Source organism: Oculina patagonica, chromosome 11 (genome assembly GCF_052425735.1).
Source record: "Oculina patagonica isolate OP01 chromosome 11, crgOcupat, whole genome shotgun sequence".
NCBI classification, from domain to species: domain Eukaryota; kingdom Metazoa; phylum Cnidaria; class Anthozoa; order Scleractinia; family Oculinidae; genus Oculina; species Oculina patagonica.
The window spans coordinates 4130845-4149732 of NC_135768.1; the positions used below are offsets into that span (position 1 = coordinate 4130845).

At 39.9% G+C, this 18888-nt stretch overlaps 1 protein-coding gene across 1 annotated transcript in view; it reads right to left on the reverse strand.

Moving 5' to 3' along the window:
- Positions 1-481: 481 nt before the first annotated feature.
- The window catches only part of LOC144630964 (1-phosphatidylinositol 3-phosphate 5-kinase-like), a 54122-nt gene continuing 35715 nt past the window's right edge, over positions 482-18888 (reverse strand). The window contains exons 23-40 of the mRNA XM_078489319.1: positions 17554-18573; positions 17043-17214; positions 14838-14894; positions 13770-13826; positions 12965-13009; positions 12574-12664; positions 8665-8760; positions 7306-7398; positions 6577-6686; positions 5896-6168; positions 5517-5582; positions 5203-5299; positions 4409-4488; positions 3536-3639; positions 2880-3008; positions 2365-2455; positions 1371-1532; positions 482-709 (exon numbers count right to left, since the gene is read on the reverse strand). Coding sequence (XP_078345445.1) covers positions 516-709; positions 1371-1532; positions 2365-2455; positions 2880-3008; positions 3536-3639; positions 4409-4488; positions 5203-5299; positions 5517-5582; positions 5896-6168; positions 6577-6686; positions 7306-7398; positions 8665-8760; positions 12574-12664; positions 12965-13009; positions 13770-13826; positions 14838-14894; positions 17043-17214; positions 17554-18573 — 2937 coding nt within the window. The 3' untranslated portion in view covers positions 482-515. The remainder of the gene's footprint in view (positions 710-1370; positions 1533-2364; positions 2456-2879; positions 3009-3535; positions 3640-4408; positions 4489-5202; positions 5300-5516; positions 5583-5895; positions 6169-6576; positions 6687-7305; positions 7399-8664; positions 8761-12573; positions 12665-12964; positions 13010-13769; positions 13827-14837; positions 14895-17042; positions 17215-17553; positions 18574-18888) is intronic.

Sequence of the window (18888 nt, forward strand, 5' to 3'; positions counted from 1 at the left end):
CGAGCCCTGATTTTGTTAAAACATTTTCCCCCACGAACGATCGACTACAAAACTACAATGAAGAAAGTAATGTCCTTTAGAAAATCTTACTATTCTTATTTATTTATACACGTAAAGTACTACGCAGAAAATGTGACCCTTGTATCTCTAAACCAAGAATTTATAAATTACTAATTTTCGTTATCTTATTATAAAAATTTGAAACAGGCAAGTCATGGAAATGAAACGCCTGATCAGTTGCATTCTTGAGTGAAAACCAAATTCTCTCAAGAGCAATATTAGAAAACGTATGCAAAAAAGTGAGGAGAATTTGATATTAATCTCTCGTACAACAGGACTTGCCATAACACAAAGCAGGTCCCTTAGTTGAGGTCATTCCTTAAGTCCAGTCCCATTCCAATTCCAATTCCCCATTCCCAAAGTCCAGTCCATCAGCGACCATATTGAAGAACCGGTGCATGGCCTGGACAAAACATGACCCGTGTTTTGTACAGCTCAGAGGACACCAGTGTCCCTTAATCGAGATCATTCCCAAGCCCGGTCCATTTGTCAGGGACCATAAGGAAGTACCTGTGCATGGCCTCGGTGAATCGTGTCCTGTACAGTTCAGGGGACACTACAGTGGGCATTCTTCCTTGGCCCCCCAGGATACCGCTTGCCTTCACGTACATCTCAAGTTTCTTATCCCAAGTGAACGTTCGGATAAAATCTACAAGATAAAAAGACACACAACGGGAGTCAAAAAGGCTCCTTTTTGACTTTTTTCACCGTCACGCAACTCCTCTCTGCAAGTGTTGCGTGACAATACAAATAATAGCTAGGGCCCTTCAGATTGGAGTGTTCATCCGGTTACGTTCCCCTTACTCCTCCCTATTGCTGACCAGATGAAAAGGAGACTATCGGTACGAAATTGGTGTGAAATGTGATAATCGAAAGCATAAGCAGTAGGTTTAAAAAGTCGTACACGTACTCAATCTCATACTCGCACTCCGATTTGCCCTCATGACGGTTAGTGAGACTACGTGTCATGCTAGCAATTAACTCTGAAATGACTTAATGCAGTACGCCGATTTATTTGCATGATTTTAATACTTGTGGTTTTTACTTTTTACCAGCTAAACCTACCAAAACGCATATTGTATCGTTTACCAAGCAGCCGTAAACAATGGCCCGAGGTCAGAGACCAAACGACTGCGGATTGTTTGATTGACCAGGCTGGAATTCCTGACATTCCTGTCCTCTACAAAGCGAACAAAAACTGCAGTCGTTGTAGACCTTAGTCTCATTCGCAGCCGTTATTGGGTTCGTCACACAACGCTTCTCCCCATGGTGTCGGAAGAGCATTGCGTGACGAGCTATGCGTGACTTACCTATGATTCCAGTGACGAGTTCAGACCTGGCCTCATCTATGCCAACCAGAAGTGAATAGTCCATTACCATCTGCTGAGCTAGGAACTCGGTGTCGTTATGAATCGCGCGGGAAAGAATTGCTTTGGAGTGCGGTCGGATAAATATCGGACATTCACGGATCACTAGAACAGGAGAAAAACAGTGTGTGAAGGTGATTATCAAGGAATATTTAAACTTCTTGATAGAGGGGCTTGCCAATGATTTGCTGCGAAACCAAAACCAAAATAACCCCAAAGCCAGTCACTACAGCAGCAAATTTCACAATAAACCGATCAGACCTCAAATTGAAAGAGAGTTACTGGCATTTTCGTCCCCATAGCCCTTTCGTTTCTCTTAGCCGGCTGAGCCTTGGCACGAGAAAACGAAGGGCTCTGGGGACACAGGATTTCCAGTCCTAGATTTTAGGACTTCCGGTCTTCATGTATGGAGTCATGACGTTTCAAAAGAATGTATGAGAGAGTCGTTGCGTTTTCGACTTCCGTTTAGGAATTCTTTGTTCCAAACAGGCAATCAAAAATATTCGAATTAATTCAAAAATCCTGTCCCCAGAGCCCTTCGTTTTCTCGTGCCAAGCCGGCCAAGGGAAAGGGCTATGGGGACGAGAATGGGTAACTGGGTGCCAAGCACGGGAAAACATGCGGCAGATGACACTGTGGAAATTTACCGACTTTATTTGTTGTCAAAAAGCGTCCCAGCTCTAATTTGTTAAGTACATTACACCAGCTAACAACTGACTACAGAACACATCGACCGCAAAATAGTGATCACACGATTACTTTCGAAGTTGCTAGAAGAAACATTCTGTTAGGTCGGTACACACTAAAGGACAATTCTTTGCGACTAGTCTGAGTCTGCAACAAGTACCCTGACAAGTTGACACGCGAAGGGGACTAGTCGCAGGGACTTTATAACTCGTGTGTGCCAGCCTTAACAAGTGTGTGATTTATCACTCACTTTCAAGAAGGTTCTCGTCCAACAGCACATCATTCTTCAACCCAGAAGTCTGAACATAACGGCTTCGCATGGATCCTTTTAAATCAAAAGTCTGAAAAAAGACAAGAAAAATAATTTAGCTTTGAGTTTCAAGTAGCATTTTTTTAAAAAAAATATTAACAATACCACAGTCGGCATCGGGCCAAGTGGCCCACATCACCGGAGATTATTCAGATTCCCGTAGCAGTAAGTGACTAGGAGTATTGCTACTCCCCGTGGATGGGATGCTAGTCTGTCGCAAGGTTAATCCTCAGCAATAAAATATGCCTGTCCCCATTTATAAACCTGGGCGGAGAGAGGCACTGTGAAAATAAAGCGTCTTGCCCAAAAACACAACACAATGACCCCAGTCAGGATTTGAACCCGGACCACTCGATCCGGAGTCCAACGCGCTAACTATTAGACCACAGCCTGCCATAGTCCCCGTTTTCATCCCTGTTTAATCGTGGAGTCACCATATCTTATTTATCAAATACCTTGTCGATTTTGCGGTCATAAAACAAGTTCTCCATAACCAGCACGTCTTGTCTCATGGTCGCGCTTGTGTGCGAGTTCTTGTAACCAATTCTGTAAATGCCCAGCATCTTTGCCAGCAAGGTCGGTCGCTATCGAGAAAACAAACAAAGGCAAGAATTTACTTTTCACCACAAACTGTAGAAAACAAAAAAACTACATTGGAGGCAGCGAGGCCGAGTGGTTTAGGGCGCTGGTGTTGTAACTCGAAGGTCCCGGGTCTCCTCCTTGCCACTAGCTGGATTTTTTCTCGTTCGTCCCGAGCACAAAACTTCGAACACGCTTTGTAAATAGCCAACCGGTCTGCCTCCTGTCAGTTAGGATTTTAAACCATGCTACATTTCCTTTTAATATTTGTTTCCTCTGTTTTAGTGACAAACCTGGAAAGAAGCTATCTTCAAGCTAAGTGTATGACCACTGTAAACAACATTTACATTTTTTACATTTAATACACAGAAGTCGACATTTTTTCTTCTGAATCAGCTTATGAACCTTCCTACGCTTGCCTAAACAAGACCGCGCGTAACCTGGAGGTGACTTCCTAGAGAAAAGTAAGAGGGCGGAGACTAGGGCGGGGAGAAAAATAGTGACGCCATCGAGTCACGTGACCAAACTGTACCTGCTCATCAAGCGCCTTATTGATGTAGCGGAAATAATGAGGAGCAAACTCCAAGAAACACTGCAGCTCCTGTCTGGACATCTGCTTCATAACAAACCGGTCATCTGTAAAGGAAAGCGAACAAAGGTTTACACATAAAACGGTTTTCAACTGAGTGTTGTAAAACTAAAACGAAGGTTATCACTCTGGCCAATCACAAAAGAAAACGACAATCCAGTGAACCAATCAAAACTCAGAGCAAATACATTTAGCCGGTACAAAACGCGGGAAAACGTGTGTGAGCGAATCATGATTAGTTTTGGTCTAACTTCTGAGTGGTTGTGAAGGTGGCGCTGTTCTTTTAACCAGTCACTAAGCGTAGTAATGTAAAACCAAAGCTAACGCCAATTACTTTCGATACTCGAGTGAAAATCACCCTAAACTACTCAGTATTTCGTCGATTAAACGGCAGATTAATAGATCCGGCGTTTACAAGAACAATATGTTTGATACTTATTTACTGTCGTCAATACATAAAACATCCGCTGAAATAAATTGTAAATTAACCTAAAAAAACACAAGAATTAGCTGTCAAATACTTTGATTGACCGCACACTAAACCAGAGACCGCGGAGCATTTTTTCCAAATGCGGGGCTGACTAGTGACTTGAAGTAGGGGATTTAGAGACTCTTTTCTTAGTAAGTCTTTATTTTTTCGGAAAGCCCCCCCCCCTCCCCTCAGCCCCCCGGCTCCGCGGTCCCTGTAACCCTGTAAACAAGAAGCCCGACTATCGGGCGGATTATGTCTTTTTTGTCTGTCTACCCGCTTTCTTTCAAGTTCGAGACAATTCGACACATGACAAAAAAAACAAGATAGTCAACAATTGTACTCACCAAACGATTTGAAAAATGCTGATCCAGACTTGCCACCTTGGGCTCCCCATGCTACTGAATGCTGCAGCGAACGGATATACCTGTAAGAGATAGCTTATACAATCACGTGTCTTCTTTAGAATCCTCCTGTGTCACATGGGAGGGGAGGATGCGTGGTGATTTTAACAGAGGTCAAAGAACGTAACTGTGACACCCTGTACTGTGTTTCAACCACATATGAAAGAAACGTATTGCCCAATATGGAAACCACAATCCTTCATTTGTCAAACTGATTGCCTACGCAGGCAACACAAGGCTCGAAAAAAAACTGACTTGAATTCCAGCCGGCCCTCCGGACAAACAGGTCGCAACTTGTGCTGGCCCAGTGTATGTTTGTCTTAGTTAAATGTTTTTAAGGTTTAGTCGACAGAAGACTTCCCTGGGCCCTTGCCAATCAGGCAAGTGGAAATGAAACGTTACTTGCTCGGCGGCAATTTGTTCGAGCCATAAACATCTACCTAGACTTTTTAAAACTCTAGGTAGATCTTTAAAAATTTAAGAATGAAAAAGAGCACATGCAGTCTTCGGTAATCTTGCAGTAACCCTGTAGCTGTACCAGACCTATTGTTTTACTTGTCCCAGTGACCTGTAGCAAAGAGTCTTTTAGGAACGTGTGATTTTGGGAAGTACCGAGTATATTACTGCTTGATCTGTAAGCGATATCATATAGTTGTCTTCTTTTAGGCTGTAAAAAACTCCTCAAGGAGTTGAACGATTTGCAAGGAATTTAACTAAGAGAATTCTTCAACTCTTACTTCTCCTCGCCATCAGGAAAGATCCTCTTTCTCAGAAGTCTAAATTGCTCGGCGTAATAAATACTGCAGTAGAATCGGCAAGTGCTGTCAGCAAACTCTGGAATTGACAAAAGAAAATAGAATCTGTTTAGCCACTCAAGCATTAAGCAACTCAACTATTTAAAACATGTGTTTAACTTATTACACAATATACACTAGGCTTGTCACGCAGTAACGGAAGCCAAAAGAGACGTCACACAATCACTGGAAAGAAACATTGCGTGACCGGACATACACAAAGTACCACAAATAAGGAAAGAAAAGTATGCTCTTACGGTGTTTGACATGAAAATCCACTGCTGGGTTGGCATCTTTTCTTTGGAAGCCGAACTGCACAAGATCTGAAAAATGAAAAGATCACACACATCATTCTTCTGTTTAACTTGAAATAATACAATACTGTTCGAGGTATCTTTATGAAGGTCCTTTTCTGTAACATGGCTTTTCACAAAAATAAACACACAACTGTCTATTGTGCTAATTGTGGACACTAAAAAAAACTAAAAGCAAACAAATATTGTTAAAATAGAACAGAAACTTGTTAAAAATCCCAATTGGCAGGAGGCTGACAAGTTAGCCTGCGTAGCAGGCGCCGTAATTTCGAGCGCAAGCGCGCGTATGGGAATTTATTTCAAGTTAAGTTCTACTTCTTACCAATATCATCTTGAGCTGGATTATCTTGTGCTGCACCATTTTCCACCTTCTTTGCATCCTCTTTCTGACCAGCAGCGTGTTTCATCTTGGAGAACGTTACTCTTTCCACTTTCTTGTGTTTATTGTGATGTGCCGATTGTGAATCAGGCTCCGCTCGAAATTCTTGACTGTTGTTCATAAACTCTAACCTCTCTGAGATCCCGCTCGCGGTTTCCCCGTCCTGTCCCGTCCCGTATCCCGTCTCGGGATTCACAATATCCAGATGTACATAACCTGCAAGTTAATTTTCATCAAGCATGATGTCACAAAGGTAATTTAAACGCACTTAGACGTAATTTATGGTGACAAAAGTGTAGGTAGGTAGCTTAAGTCTGCGTTCGAAAAAAAGCCCATCAGGCCGAAGCTTATCCAGGTTTCAGTAGCATGAAGTGACTAGGAGTATTTTACTACTCCCCCTGGATGGGATGCTAGTCCATCGTAGGGTTAACCCCCAGCATTAAATTCGCTGGTGCCCATATACACCTGGGTGGATAGGGGCATTCTGAGAGTGATGTGTCTTCCCAAGAACACAAAAGTGTGACAAAAGTGTAATCCCTGGAAATTCTAATAGTGAGTTGTCGGTCTGACAGAAGTTCTTTAACTTGTGAGAACTAGAGAGGCTGGACATTACGAACTACTCACCTTCATTAGAGTCTGAACTGGAATCTACTCTGATGTACTTCTCTGAACCATAAGGAATGTCAAGCTGTGTCTGTCCCTTGAGGGATACCTCCATAGATTTACTGAAGTCACTGAAAGGAAGCACACGTCACTAAGTTGACTCTAGTACAACTTCATCAAAACGCATGGCAAACCAATGAGACTTCAGAAACCTTAAAATCGTGGTATTAAAATCTAACTGCACTTTTGCTCATATTGCAGCTGTGCCAATTCGTACGCGTGCCACCGCACGCGTGACATCGAAAACGTGTCATCGCACGCGTTTCATCGCACGCGTGTCACCGCACGCGTGTCATCGCACGCGTGTCAACGCACGCGTGTCATCGCACGCGTGTCATCGCACGCCTGTCAATGCACGCGTGTCATCGCACGCGTGTTATCGCACGCGTATCATCGCACGCGTGTCAACGCACGTGTTTCAACACATGCGTGTCATCGCACGCGTTTTAACGTACGCGTGTCAGCGAACGCCTGTCAACGCAAGCTTGCCAACGCATATCTGTAATAACGCACGCGTGTCAGACCCCTATGTTGTTGTTGTTTTGGTTGTCCATGCAATCTCGTAACCTGCGTGACATGTCATGCAACCTTTCTTGCGTGACAAGTTACACAATCTTGCATGGCAACTAGGAGGCTACCTATTCGACTAATTTCGTTTCAATGTCCTTACTTAATGTAGAACATGGTTACCTTTTACTCTGTAGATGTTCTCTGGCCGCTCCATTCTTGATGTCTGACAGGGTCCGCTGAATATCGTGCAAGCGTTCGTTATATTCTTTAGTACTAGAAAAAAGCATTTGCTTACTTGATTAGAATCATCCTCAGACATAAAAAAATAAATCAAAATGCCACACTGTCATCCTGGCCACTAAAAATACAGTAGCTCAGGTAGGCTTTGAACCCACGATGTTCGGGTTACATGTCCACTGGTCTACCATCTGAGCTACGATGGGAACAGCGCGTGAGTAAATCCCATTTGATCTTACACGTGATCACTGAAATCTACGGTTACATTTGCTTACACGCGTATGTTCTCAATACAAATGACAAATGCAGAGCTCGTTTTCACCGTTAACTGCCAAACTTTTAATAGAACAGTTGACTCATTGCATCGGCTTTTTTTTCAGACTTATATTAATTGTTTTAATGAGCTGCCCTTAATTTATTTTAAAGTTTAGGTTTATCGATCTTAGGGCAGAATAGCTGGTTTTCTTCTGTTTCTCAACTGATATGATGTATAGTTTAACCACTCTTAACATAAAGTTTTCTTAAACAAAAAACCTCTTCTTCGAAATGAGATGAAGAAGGGAAAGTTCCAGTGATATATCCCCCCAAATTTGTTAGCAGTTCTTAGTTGAAAATACGTGCTATTTTCAAGCTGCCTTTTGCCTTAGCTTCCAAAACAAGCACAAGTCCTGGAGCAAAACCATGGGATTAAAACTCAAGTTGTGGACCAGACTCGTTTTGAAACTGAGGAAAGAGTCGACTCTGAAATGGCTTTTTACACCGCGTTGTGATCAAGATCCAACTCTTTTGTTATAGCAAATAGGTAATATTGTGACCTTTTTTTGAGAATAACTTTTCACCACGTTTTATTGTTGCAAAACCGTATAATAACTAAATAAAAATAACAAAAAAAAATCCACAAGTAAAAAAATACCGTAAAATCCGCTTATAAGCCCTCCTAATTAACCCCACCCCCTCCCCAGTTATTGACCCACCTATTGGTAGACAAAAAAAAATACATCCGATTTAAAGCCCCCATTTCCTAATATTGTTCCAAACATTGAAATGAATTTGATTTACTACGATATTTTAAACTTAATTCAAAACCAGTTACTGATGAAAAACGTATTTCCATCAACAGTGCTGAAGCTTCTTTTCGAAACGTTTTATACGCGTATACTCCAGCGGATATAAGCCCCCGGTTATAAGCGCACCCAAAACCTCTTACGAAATTGTATAAGCCCAGGGCTTACAAGCGGAATTTAATAGTGTTAGGGCAAAAGAACCCTTTGCACGCTACACGTGCCTATGTTTAGACCTTACCTCAGTGTATAGGCAATGATGGAACTTGTCTCCTTTTCACTCACCACTACAAGAACCTTCTCTCCAGGGGGGAGTAGGTGGTGCTCGTGGATTGGACTGAAAAGAAAAAGGCTTACATCTAAGTATTTACCAACAGTATTTCACAGGAATAAAAACACATCAACACAATCAAGGTAACTCGTTTGAACCCAGGGATATCATAAGTAATACCTAGGCTCACATGTGATACTGGCCTCAAATGTAACAACAGATGGTCACAAATGTAATAACTATACGTTTTACAACAGTACAACAAAATAAACTCTCCTAAGATATACAAAAATAAGGAAACCAAACATCGTGTAATGACGTTATTAACATGATAATCGATGTTAACAGTTAACATGGGTTAACATTGGCTAACACGTTTACATGTTAACGTGGGTTAACACGTTAACATGGTAACACGTTAACATGGGTTAACACTTTAACACGTTAACATGGTAACATGTTAACATGGGTTAACACGTTAACACGTTAACATGTTAACATGGGTTAACACGTTAACACGTTAACACGTTAACATGTTAACATGGTAACATGTTAACATGGGTTAACACGTTAACATGGGTTAACGTGTTAACCCATGTTAACATGTTAACGTGTTAACGTGTTAACCCATGTTAACATGTTACCATGTTAACGTGTTAAAGTGTTAACCCATGTTAACACGTTAACATGTTAACATATTAACATGGGTTAACACGTTAACATGTTAACATGGGTTAACATGTTAACACGTTAACATGTTAACATGGGTTAACACGTTAACACGTTAACATGTTAACATATTAACATGGGTTAACATGGGTTAACACGTTAACATGTTAACATGGGTTAACACGTTAACATGTTAACATGGGTTAACACGTTAACATGTTAACATGTTAACATGTTAACATGGGTTAACATGGGTTAACACGTTAACATGTTAACATGGGTTAACACGTCAACATGTTAACATGGGTTAACACGTTAACATGTTAACATGGGTTAACACGTTAACACGTTAACACGTTAACATGTTAACATGGTAACATGTTAACATGGGTTAACACGTTAACATGGGTTAACGTGTTAACCCATGTTAACATGTTAACGTGTTAACGTGTTAACCCATGTTAACATGTTACCATGTTAACGTGTTAAAGTGTTAACCCATGTTAACACGTTAACATGTTAACATATTAACATGGGTTAACATGGGTTAACACGTTAACATGTTAACATGGGTTAACATGTTAACACGTTAACATGTTAACATGGGTTAACATGTTAACATGTTAACATGGGTTAACACGTTAACATGTTAACATGGGTTAACACGTTAACATGTTAACATGTTAACATGGGTTAACATGGGTTAACACGTTAACATGTTAACATGGGTTAACATGTTAACACGTTAACCCATGTTAACATATTAACATGGGTTAACATGGGTTAACACGTCAACATGTTAACATGGGTTAACACGTTAACATGTTAACATGTTAACATGGGTTAACACGTTAACATGTTAACATGGGTTAACACGTTAACATGTTAACATGTTAACATGGGTTAACATGGGTTAACACGTTAACATGTTAACATGGGTTAACATGTTAACACGTTAACCCATGTTAACACGTTAACATGTTAACATATTAACATGGGTTAACATGGGTTAACACGTCAACATGTTAACATGGGTTAACACGTTAACATGTTAACATGTTAACACGTTAACATGGGTTAACATGTTAACATGGGTTAACACGTTAACACGTTAACATGGGTTAACACGTTAACACATTAACATGTTAACATGGGTTAACACGTTAACACGTTAACGTTAACATGGGTTAACACGTTAACACGTTAACATGTTAGCATGTTAACATGGGTTAACATGTTAACACGTTAACATGTTAACATGGGTTAACATGTTAACACGTTAACATGTTAACATGGGTTAACATGTTAGCATGTTAACATGGGTTAGCACGTTAACATGTTAACATGGGTTAACACGTTAACACGTTAACATGTTAACATGGGTTAACACGTTAAAACGTTAACATGTTAGCATGTTAACATGGGTTAACACGTTAACACGTTAACATGGGTTAACACGTTAACATGTTAACATGGGTTAACACGTTAACATGTTAACATGGGTTAACACGTTAACATGTTAACATGGGTTAACACGTTAACATGTTAACATGTTAACATGGGTTAACACGTTAACATGTTAACATGGGTTAACATGTTAACACGTTAACATGTTAACATGGGTTAACATGTTAACACGTTAACATGTTAACATGGGTTAACATGTTAGCATGTTAACATGGGTTAGCACGTTAACATGTTAACACGTTAACTCGTTAACATGGGTTAACACGTTAACATGTTAACATGGGTTAACATGGGTTAACACGTTAACATGTTAACATGGGTTAACACGTTAACATGTTAACATGGGTTAACATGTTAGCATGTTAACATGGGTTAGCACGTTAACATGTTAACATGGGTTAACACGTTAACACGTTAACATGTTAACATGGGTTAACACGTTAAAACGTTAACATGTTAGCATGTTAACATGGGTTAACACGTTAACACGTTAACATGGGTTAACACGTTAACATGTTAACATGGGTTAACACGTTAACATGTTAACATGTTAACATGGGTTAACACGTTAACACGTTAACATGTTAACATGGGTTAACATGTTAACACGTTAACATGTTAACATGGGTTAACATGTTAACACGTTAACATGTTAACATGGGTTAACATGTTAGCATGTTAACATGGGTTAGCACGTTAACATGTTAACACGTTAACTCGTTAACATGGGTTAACACGTTAACATGTTAACATGGGTTAACACGTTAACATGGGTTAACATGGGTTAACACGTTAACATGTTAACATGGGTTAACACGTTAACATGTTAACATGTTAACATGGGTTAACACGTTAACATGTTAACACGTTAACATGTTAACATGGGTTAACATGTTAACACGTTAACATGTTAACATGGGTTAACACGTTAACACGTTAACATGTTAACATTGGTTAACACGTTAACACGTTAGCATGGGTTAACATGTTAACACGTTAACATGTTAACATGGGTTAACATGTTAACACGTTAACATGTTAACATGGGTTAACATGTTAACACGTTAACATGGGTTAACACGTTAACACGTTAACATGTTAACATGGGTTAACATGTTAACACGTTAACATGGGTTAACATGTTAACACGTTAACATGTTAACATGGGTTAACATGTTAGCATGTTAACATGGGTTAGCACGTTAACATGTTAACACGTTAACATGTTAACATGTTAACATGGGTTAACACGTTAACACGTTAACATGTTAACATGGGTTAACACGTTAACCCGTTAACATGTTGACATGGGTTAACACGTTAGCACGTTAACATGTTAACATGTTAGCATGTTAACATGGGTTAACACGTTAGCATGTTAACACGTTAACACGTTAACATGTTAACATGTTGACATGGGTTAACACGTTAGCACGTTAACATGTTAACATGGGTTAACACGTTAACACGTTAACATGTTAACGTTAACACGTTAACATGGGTTAACATGTTAACCCATGTTAACTTAACCTATGTTAGCATGTTAACATGTCACTATGTTGATATACTGTAGGAGAGATTTTTGCTGTGATTCGTCGTTGGACCTATAATTATCAGATTATAGCACTTGTGGCCTGACCATAGGTCTCCGGTATTACCCAATTAACATTGATCCATCAATATTTATTTATATTTCAGTTATATTATTCAGTTAATTAGGAGCGTAGAAGAAAGTCAACTTACAAAGTTGAGGCAACTGGTTGAAAAGCTGAGCTGGACATGAACGATGAGATGATGTGCTTCACTTTTCCACGTTTGCTTGTTCCGGTTGATCCTGAAAAACAGGTTGGCAAACAGGTTTATCTTGAATCCATATCAATCATTCAACTTGACTACGCGATAAGGGAGGATTCAAAAGTGGTCAAAAGGTAGGGAGTGGCGATAGGCCGTTTCTCTCTTGAAGGGGGAGGCGAATTATTTTGGGCCTTCCATTCATATTTTACAGCACAAAGGGTAATACCTCTCGCCCAGATTTACTATTGATGAGGTGTACAAAGATCAGGATGTCGGCTAGAACCCCAGCTTTCGACTTAGTTATAAAAAGAGTTAAGACTTAGATTGGTCAGCGGCTTACCATCTGTAGCAGGCGTAGCATCCGGGTCTCCTTCAGTGACAAGAGCTGTAAGTAATCAACAAACACAAGCAATCAAACACAAAACAGTGAATTCTACAGCTAAACTGAGCTAGCTCATTTTCATGGGTACTAATATCATTTGAACCTAGGGAAAGCTTTGCTTATTTGATTGTAGTCGAGAGCCTTTGTGTAACGCTCCAAGCTACGGTGCAGAAAGTGATAAATGATCCCTCTTTAAAGAATTTTATCCACAACATTAACTTTTTGCCATGCTTCCTCTTCTCTTAAGCATAGCCAAACCTTAATGTAACAGTACTATCGTAAATGTATGGAAACTAAAAAGTAGAATGAATTTTCTTCCTTGGAACACTAAAAAGGACCCGAAAACATTTATTTGGTCCAACTAATTTTAATAATAAAAGAGCAGGGTTTTTCTTCAAATTTAATGTCTCTCTTCGTTGGTTAACTCAAGTTCGCTCCAATCACTGAAAGAAACGCCCGTTAACTTAAACCTGGGTATGAGATATAAATCAACATGAATGTACTTTTTAGATCGTTAAATAAGACATTTAAGTTATTATTCTTAACCTTTTAGCTCAATTTTTTTTTGATCTAGTAAATTACTTATTAGTTTCTCCGTGAAATTATCTACTAGGGTTAGCATTATCAAATTTAACTCGGCGATTACAGGTTAGTTGTTAAATGATTATTTAAAAATGCCTTATTTTCGAGGGTTCAAATAACTGTTTGATTTATTTACACCTCTAATGTGAAGTTTATATTTAAAAAGTGAGTCCAGTCCTACCCTTTTTAGCTGTTGTTTGCCACTGATTGACCGCCCAAGACTGGGAACGACTGACAGCTAAAAAATGAATACAAAAGGTAAAATATGGTGAGCGTTACAAGTTGTGCAGTTTGTAGCTCAGTTGGTACAGAGCTAGTCTAAGTAGTTGCACCTTAAAGTGCCTTTCGGCGATTTGACTAAACGTACAGTGACCTAACCCTCGTAGAGATATGAAATCTCCATAAAGAAATTCAAATTCTGCACCCTGTGACATGGTCACCATAAATGAATAGTGTCCTTCATTGGTAGACCACTTAACTAGCTGTGATGGTCAGCTTAACGTTAAAACACTTCAGCGATTTTTTAAAAGTCTCCATTTTTGATTAACCAAGTGGACACCTTTTAGAGGGTCTGAATGGGGTTTAGTGTTTAGTGTTATTTGCCCATAATTTTTAGTGTTTGCTGTTACATTGGCCAATTTTTTAATGTTACTGCTTCCGGAGAAAATACTGTTAAGTGTTTGGAGGGTTTTTCGTGAAAAACCTATCGTCTTTTAGCACTGTAAATTCTTATCTGCTCTTCAAAAATCGGTAAAATAATCACTCATGAGCTTAGAGAAAAGTTTCGGATTTCTCCTTGTAAATCTTCGGAGGTCTTCGGACATCTTCGGCAGTCTTCGTTATTCTTGGGCACTCTGCTGAAATGATCGGAAACGTCGGAAAATGGCCGGAAACTTCTTGATATACTAAACAAAATAATATTTGCCATTTCGGAGACGTTTTTTATCTTTCTGGATAAAATTTATTGTTATAGTTAATTTTATACTGTTAGTGTTAAAATGCGTAAAAATTTAACTGTTTCATGTTACAGGGCCAAAAAATTAAGTGTTTAGCGTTATCGAGGTACCCCCATTCAGACCCTCCTTTTAACCTCTCAAAATAACGCACTGTTGTGGTTGATGTAATGTATGATGTGCAGAAAATTTGAGGCAAACAGGTGAATTTGATCACAAAAGTTACGAATGAATAGCATTTGACTGCAACAAAACAGCGACTGGAGATCAATAAGGTAGACTCGCTCCAGCCCTACCCTTCTTTGTTGAACCGTGCTGCTGTGTGGCCCCAACGGACTGGGTTCTAAAAAGACCTTGAATGCAAAAAAAGTTGCAAAAACAATATCATGGTGAATTGAGCAAAGTTGCTTTGAGAAATCCACAGAATGGAGCACGTAAGCAGCACTTTAGAGAACAGAAACGTTATCCAACTTGAATTTGAATCGTCGAGACGTGAAATGATTAATGTGGTTAAAATTGTTATTAAAATTATTATTCACGAATAAAAGTGACAAGTTTATTTTGGTTGATGTCAAGAACGAGAAAATAAACGAAGTAAGAAACGTTTAGACTGCGTTGAAACGATACGAAAATTATTAAATTAAATTATTATTATTTGTAACAAATAAATGTTTTCTTCCACATTCTTTATCCGCATGTTAGATTTGACAAGCAAATTAAACTTTGTTTTCAATATTAATGTGAATGTTAACTAAAATCATGTTGCCAGATTTTCAGAGCGGGTTAGGCACGCTAAATTGTACAAAAAAGCCGACGGCAAAACTTGCTCAAACCACCTGTCAAACCATCATTTCCTCGAAGGTACGAGATTGCCAAAAGTTGAAACACAACACTCTCCTCGCGGTTAAACGCCTTCACGTTTTCTTTTATTCTCAATACTCACACAAGTTCGCTGTGAGAGCCCCATTAATTTCTCTCACAGAGAAGCCTTACCACCAATTAGACTGTACTGCCACCATTAATCTCAAGTCAGATGTATTTGCTTAGTATTGTAAAAGTGTTATGGGTAGTCAAGTATATTAGTGCTCTAATATACTACATCCTTTATGGTCAGTTACACACTTCAAGGATTAATCAAGATCAGACGAGGATTACAATAAACAAACGTTGCATTCGTATGCATGAGAGCACATTTCAAATGACTGTCGTAAAACCAAATTAAGCAAGTCAAATATGTGGCCAATCACAAGTGCAAGAACGCAATGAGCCAATCAAGACTCGAAACAAAATTGTGCATCCGGTGCCAAGCGCGGGAAAACATGCAACGATCCCAAGCGCGGGAAAACTTGAAACCGCTGCCAAGCGCGGGAAAATTTGTATACGCCAAGTCACGATTGGTTTTGTTTCTGGTCCTGATTGGTTGAAAAAGCAGCATGTTTGCCCTGATTGGCTAGAGTACGTTGCATGACTTTTTCTAACCAATCGAAGAGCGAGGTAAATTCAAATACAATTACTGTCGACAGTCAATTAAAAATGCTCTGAGGTAAAGTAATTATAACTTATCAGTACATTTTTTGGAAATAAGAAGCTAAATTCAATACTAATAGATTTCAAAGACACGTTATAATATTCCTTTTTTCTGAATGTCAGTTCTTAGATTCACATAAAGCAACGAAAATAAAAACCAATTTGCAAAACTAAATTGGGTGCAATAATCTTCTTCATGTTTGTTACTGAAGGCACAAATCTAACCCGTTGAAAAAGTTTTCTCATTCGTGCAACAGTGGGCATACAAAATCTTTACAAAATTTTCACCGCAAGTGAAGTCAAAATAGGTGAGAGAAAACCATCTCAGGTCACATAGGAAAACACCTTTTACGTTTCTGGAAGATCTTAGCATACCAAGCTTTCGGAATATTTCAGATAATATCCTAAAAGACAACAGCCTCATTATAACCGATAAATGCACTAGCCCTTGATCATTTTGAGGAACAGTGTTGTTAGCCTGAGTCTAGCCCGAAAATTTGGTTCATTCTCGGTGTAAAAACCTGAAAACTCACCTGTGACGTATAACCGGCAAAGAACGAACAAGACAACAAAGAACCTAGAAACAATACAGAACAGGAAAGCAATAGCTCCAAAACAAAGAAAACATTCACAAGTTTTTACACCGAGGTAAGCCTAAGAATTTTTTCCCGCTCAGCTGACGTCTGACATTCGACCAGAAAAATTCCATACTGATGACGTAGCTGTGCAGAAATCCGTGTAGCCTCTCTGATTGGTTGCTACATGCGCACGAAAATTTCAAAGCAAGCAAACAACCAATCAGAGCCACTGCCCGAATCCTTGCAGAGATACGTCATCAAAATGGAATTTTTCAGCTCAAAAAATTTTGGATGTCCCTCGTGTAAAGGAAGAATTTGAGTGCACAAAGAAGCATGTCTGCTCAAATGGTGTCCTTCATTATTTACACACACCAGTTAGCTTACTATTTCTCTCACCTCTCCTGTGCAGAGCTAGTGGTATCGTGTTCACTTTTCTGAAAACTGGCATACTCCTTTCTCCATCAGAGTCATCTACTTTGTTAGTTTCTGCTGTGTTCTCTTTGTCCATTTGCCCACTTGAATCAATGTCGTCTTCGACAAGATTTTCCAAGTTGCTGCCAGTCGACATCTGACAATAAAATGTTATAGTGAGCCAAAAAAAAAAACCAGCTACCTGCAACGGGACTCAAAACACGCACAAAATAATTCCCTTCTTCACCCCTGTGCTGTGGAGAGAAATTTCTTCTTGTCCCCTCCCCCTCCGTCATCTTTTCTCCTTAGGCAAGATGCGAGTCAATCGCATCTGGAAAATAGCGAAAATATGGCTCTACAAAGTCACAAAATTTGACAGAGGTTTGTATGTTCATCGATAAATTCTTGTTTCCTTTCCGCACCTATTCAGATGACTTTTTTTAATGAGTATTGCATCTGAAAATTGAAACAAAATTGTTAAAATATCCTGACTTACCACTGACTCATCAAGGTCTTGTTTGACATGTGCACTTATATCAGAGTCACTTCTGCTCCTCTCTAGGTAAGTCGTACCACTAGTGACTGTCCCCCCAGGCAACGACTCGTTTTCAACTGACGATACAGTAATTGCAGGAGGGGACGATGCAACTCTCCGATGACCCAGTGTGAAAGGTTTCCCGGCGATTATCACCTCTGTCCCTTTATCTCCAGAAGTGGGAATTTTTTGTTGTTTTGTAGTTTGTTCACCTATGTTGGTGGCAGCTTCTTCCCCGTTTCCATCCGTTCCTTCGACAATGTACCACGAAGTGTTTTTAATTTCCTCAATGCTTCCTTCAGGAAGTTCCTTTTCTCCCATCAAGCTACCTTTGTTTCCCCTCTGTATGTTCTCAGTAGAAGAGGCCTTTAATTTCTCGTAGTCCATCTTGTCCCCAGAACGTTCCTTTGCATCGTCCATGTTGCCACCAGAAGGTTCCTTTGAACCATCCATCTTGTCCCCAAAAGGTTCTTTTGCACCATCCATATTAACCCCAGAAGGTTCTTTTGCATCGACCACCTTGCCTTCAGAAGGTTCCTTATCTTCAGGGTACATTTCTGGTACATTTTCTTTGGCACTACAACTACCATGTGGACCTTTTTCACTTTTTGGCTCAATAACGACAAAGGCCTTGAGGGCGTCATGCCTTTGACTCGCTGTGAGATCCTTCTCAAGACAGACCGTAGCTAAGGGCTCGCTTTTTGCAGTAGGCAAAGGATGCCCCTTAACCACCCCTCCCACAGGTAAGATTCCCTCCGTGGGGGAGTCCCCGGGGGTGTGGACATCTTTCTCCGTGCAAGGGATGGGTCGAAACCCACTGGTAGCTTGCAATACCTCCAGGTCTGCCCCACCCAACACCTCGGGGGAGTCTTCGTTCGTGTCAGGGCTGGGGTAGGGTGACGGTGATCTTGATCCCCAGGGGGTCAGGGCGGGGCTGAGATTTCCTTCTTGAGGATTCAAGTCCACGCTTCGGACCGCCAGCTGCCGAAGACAAAAAATCCAAGATTGCAAACATTAGTGACTCTTTGATGGAGGTAACCGAGGTGACTGAAACGTTTTACTTTTAAATTTCTTAATCAATCAGAGCTACAATCTTGAACAAAACTAGTTGAAACATACGAATTCCACGCATTTTTGAGTTATTTTTTCAAAAATAGCTCTTAGTCGGCGTGATGGGCCGTGTAGTCAGTCAGTCAGTCAGTCAGTCAGTCAGTCAGTCAGTCAGTCAGTCAGTGATTGTTTGTCACACCAATCAGATTTCAGGTACTATCGGAACCAATCAAATTGTAGTTTACA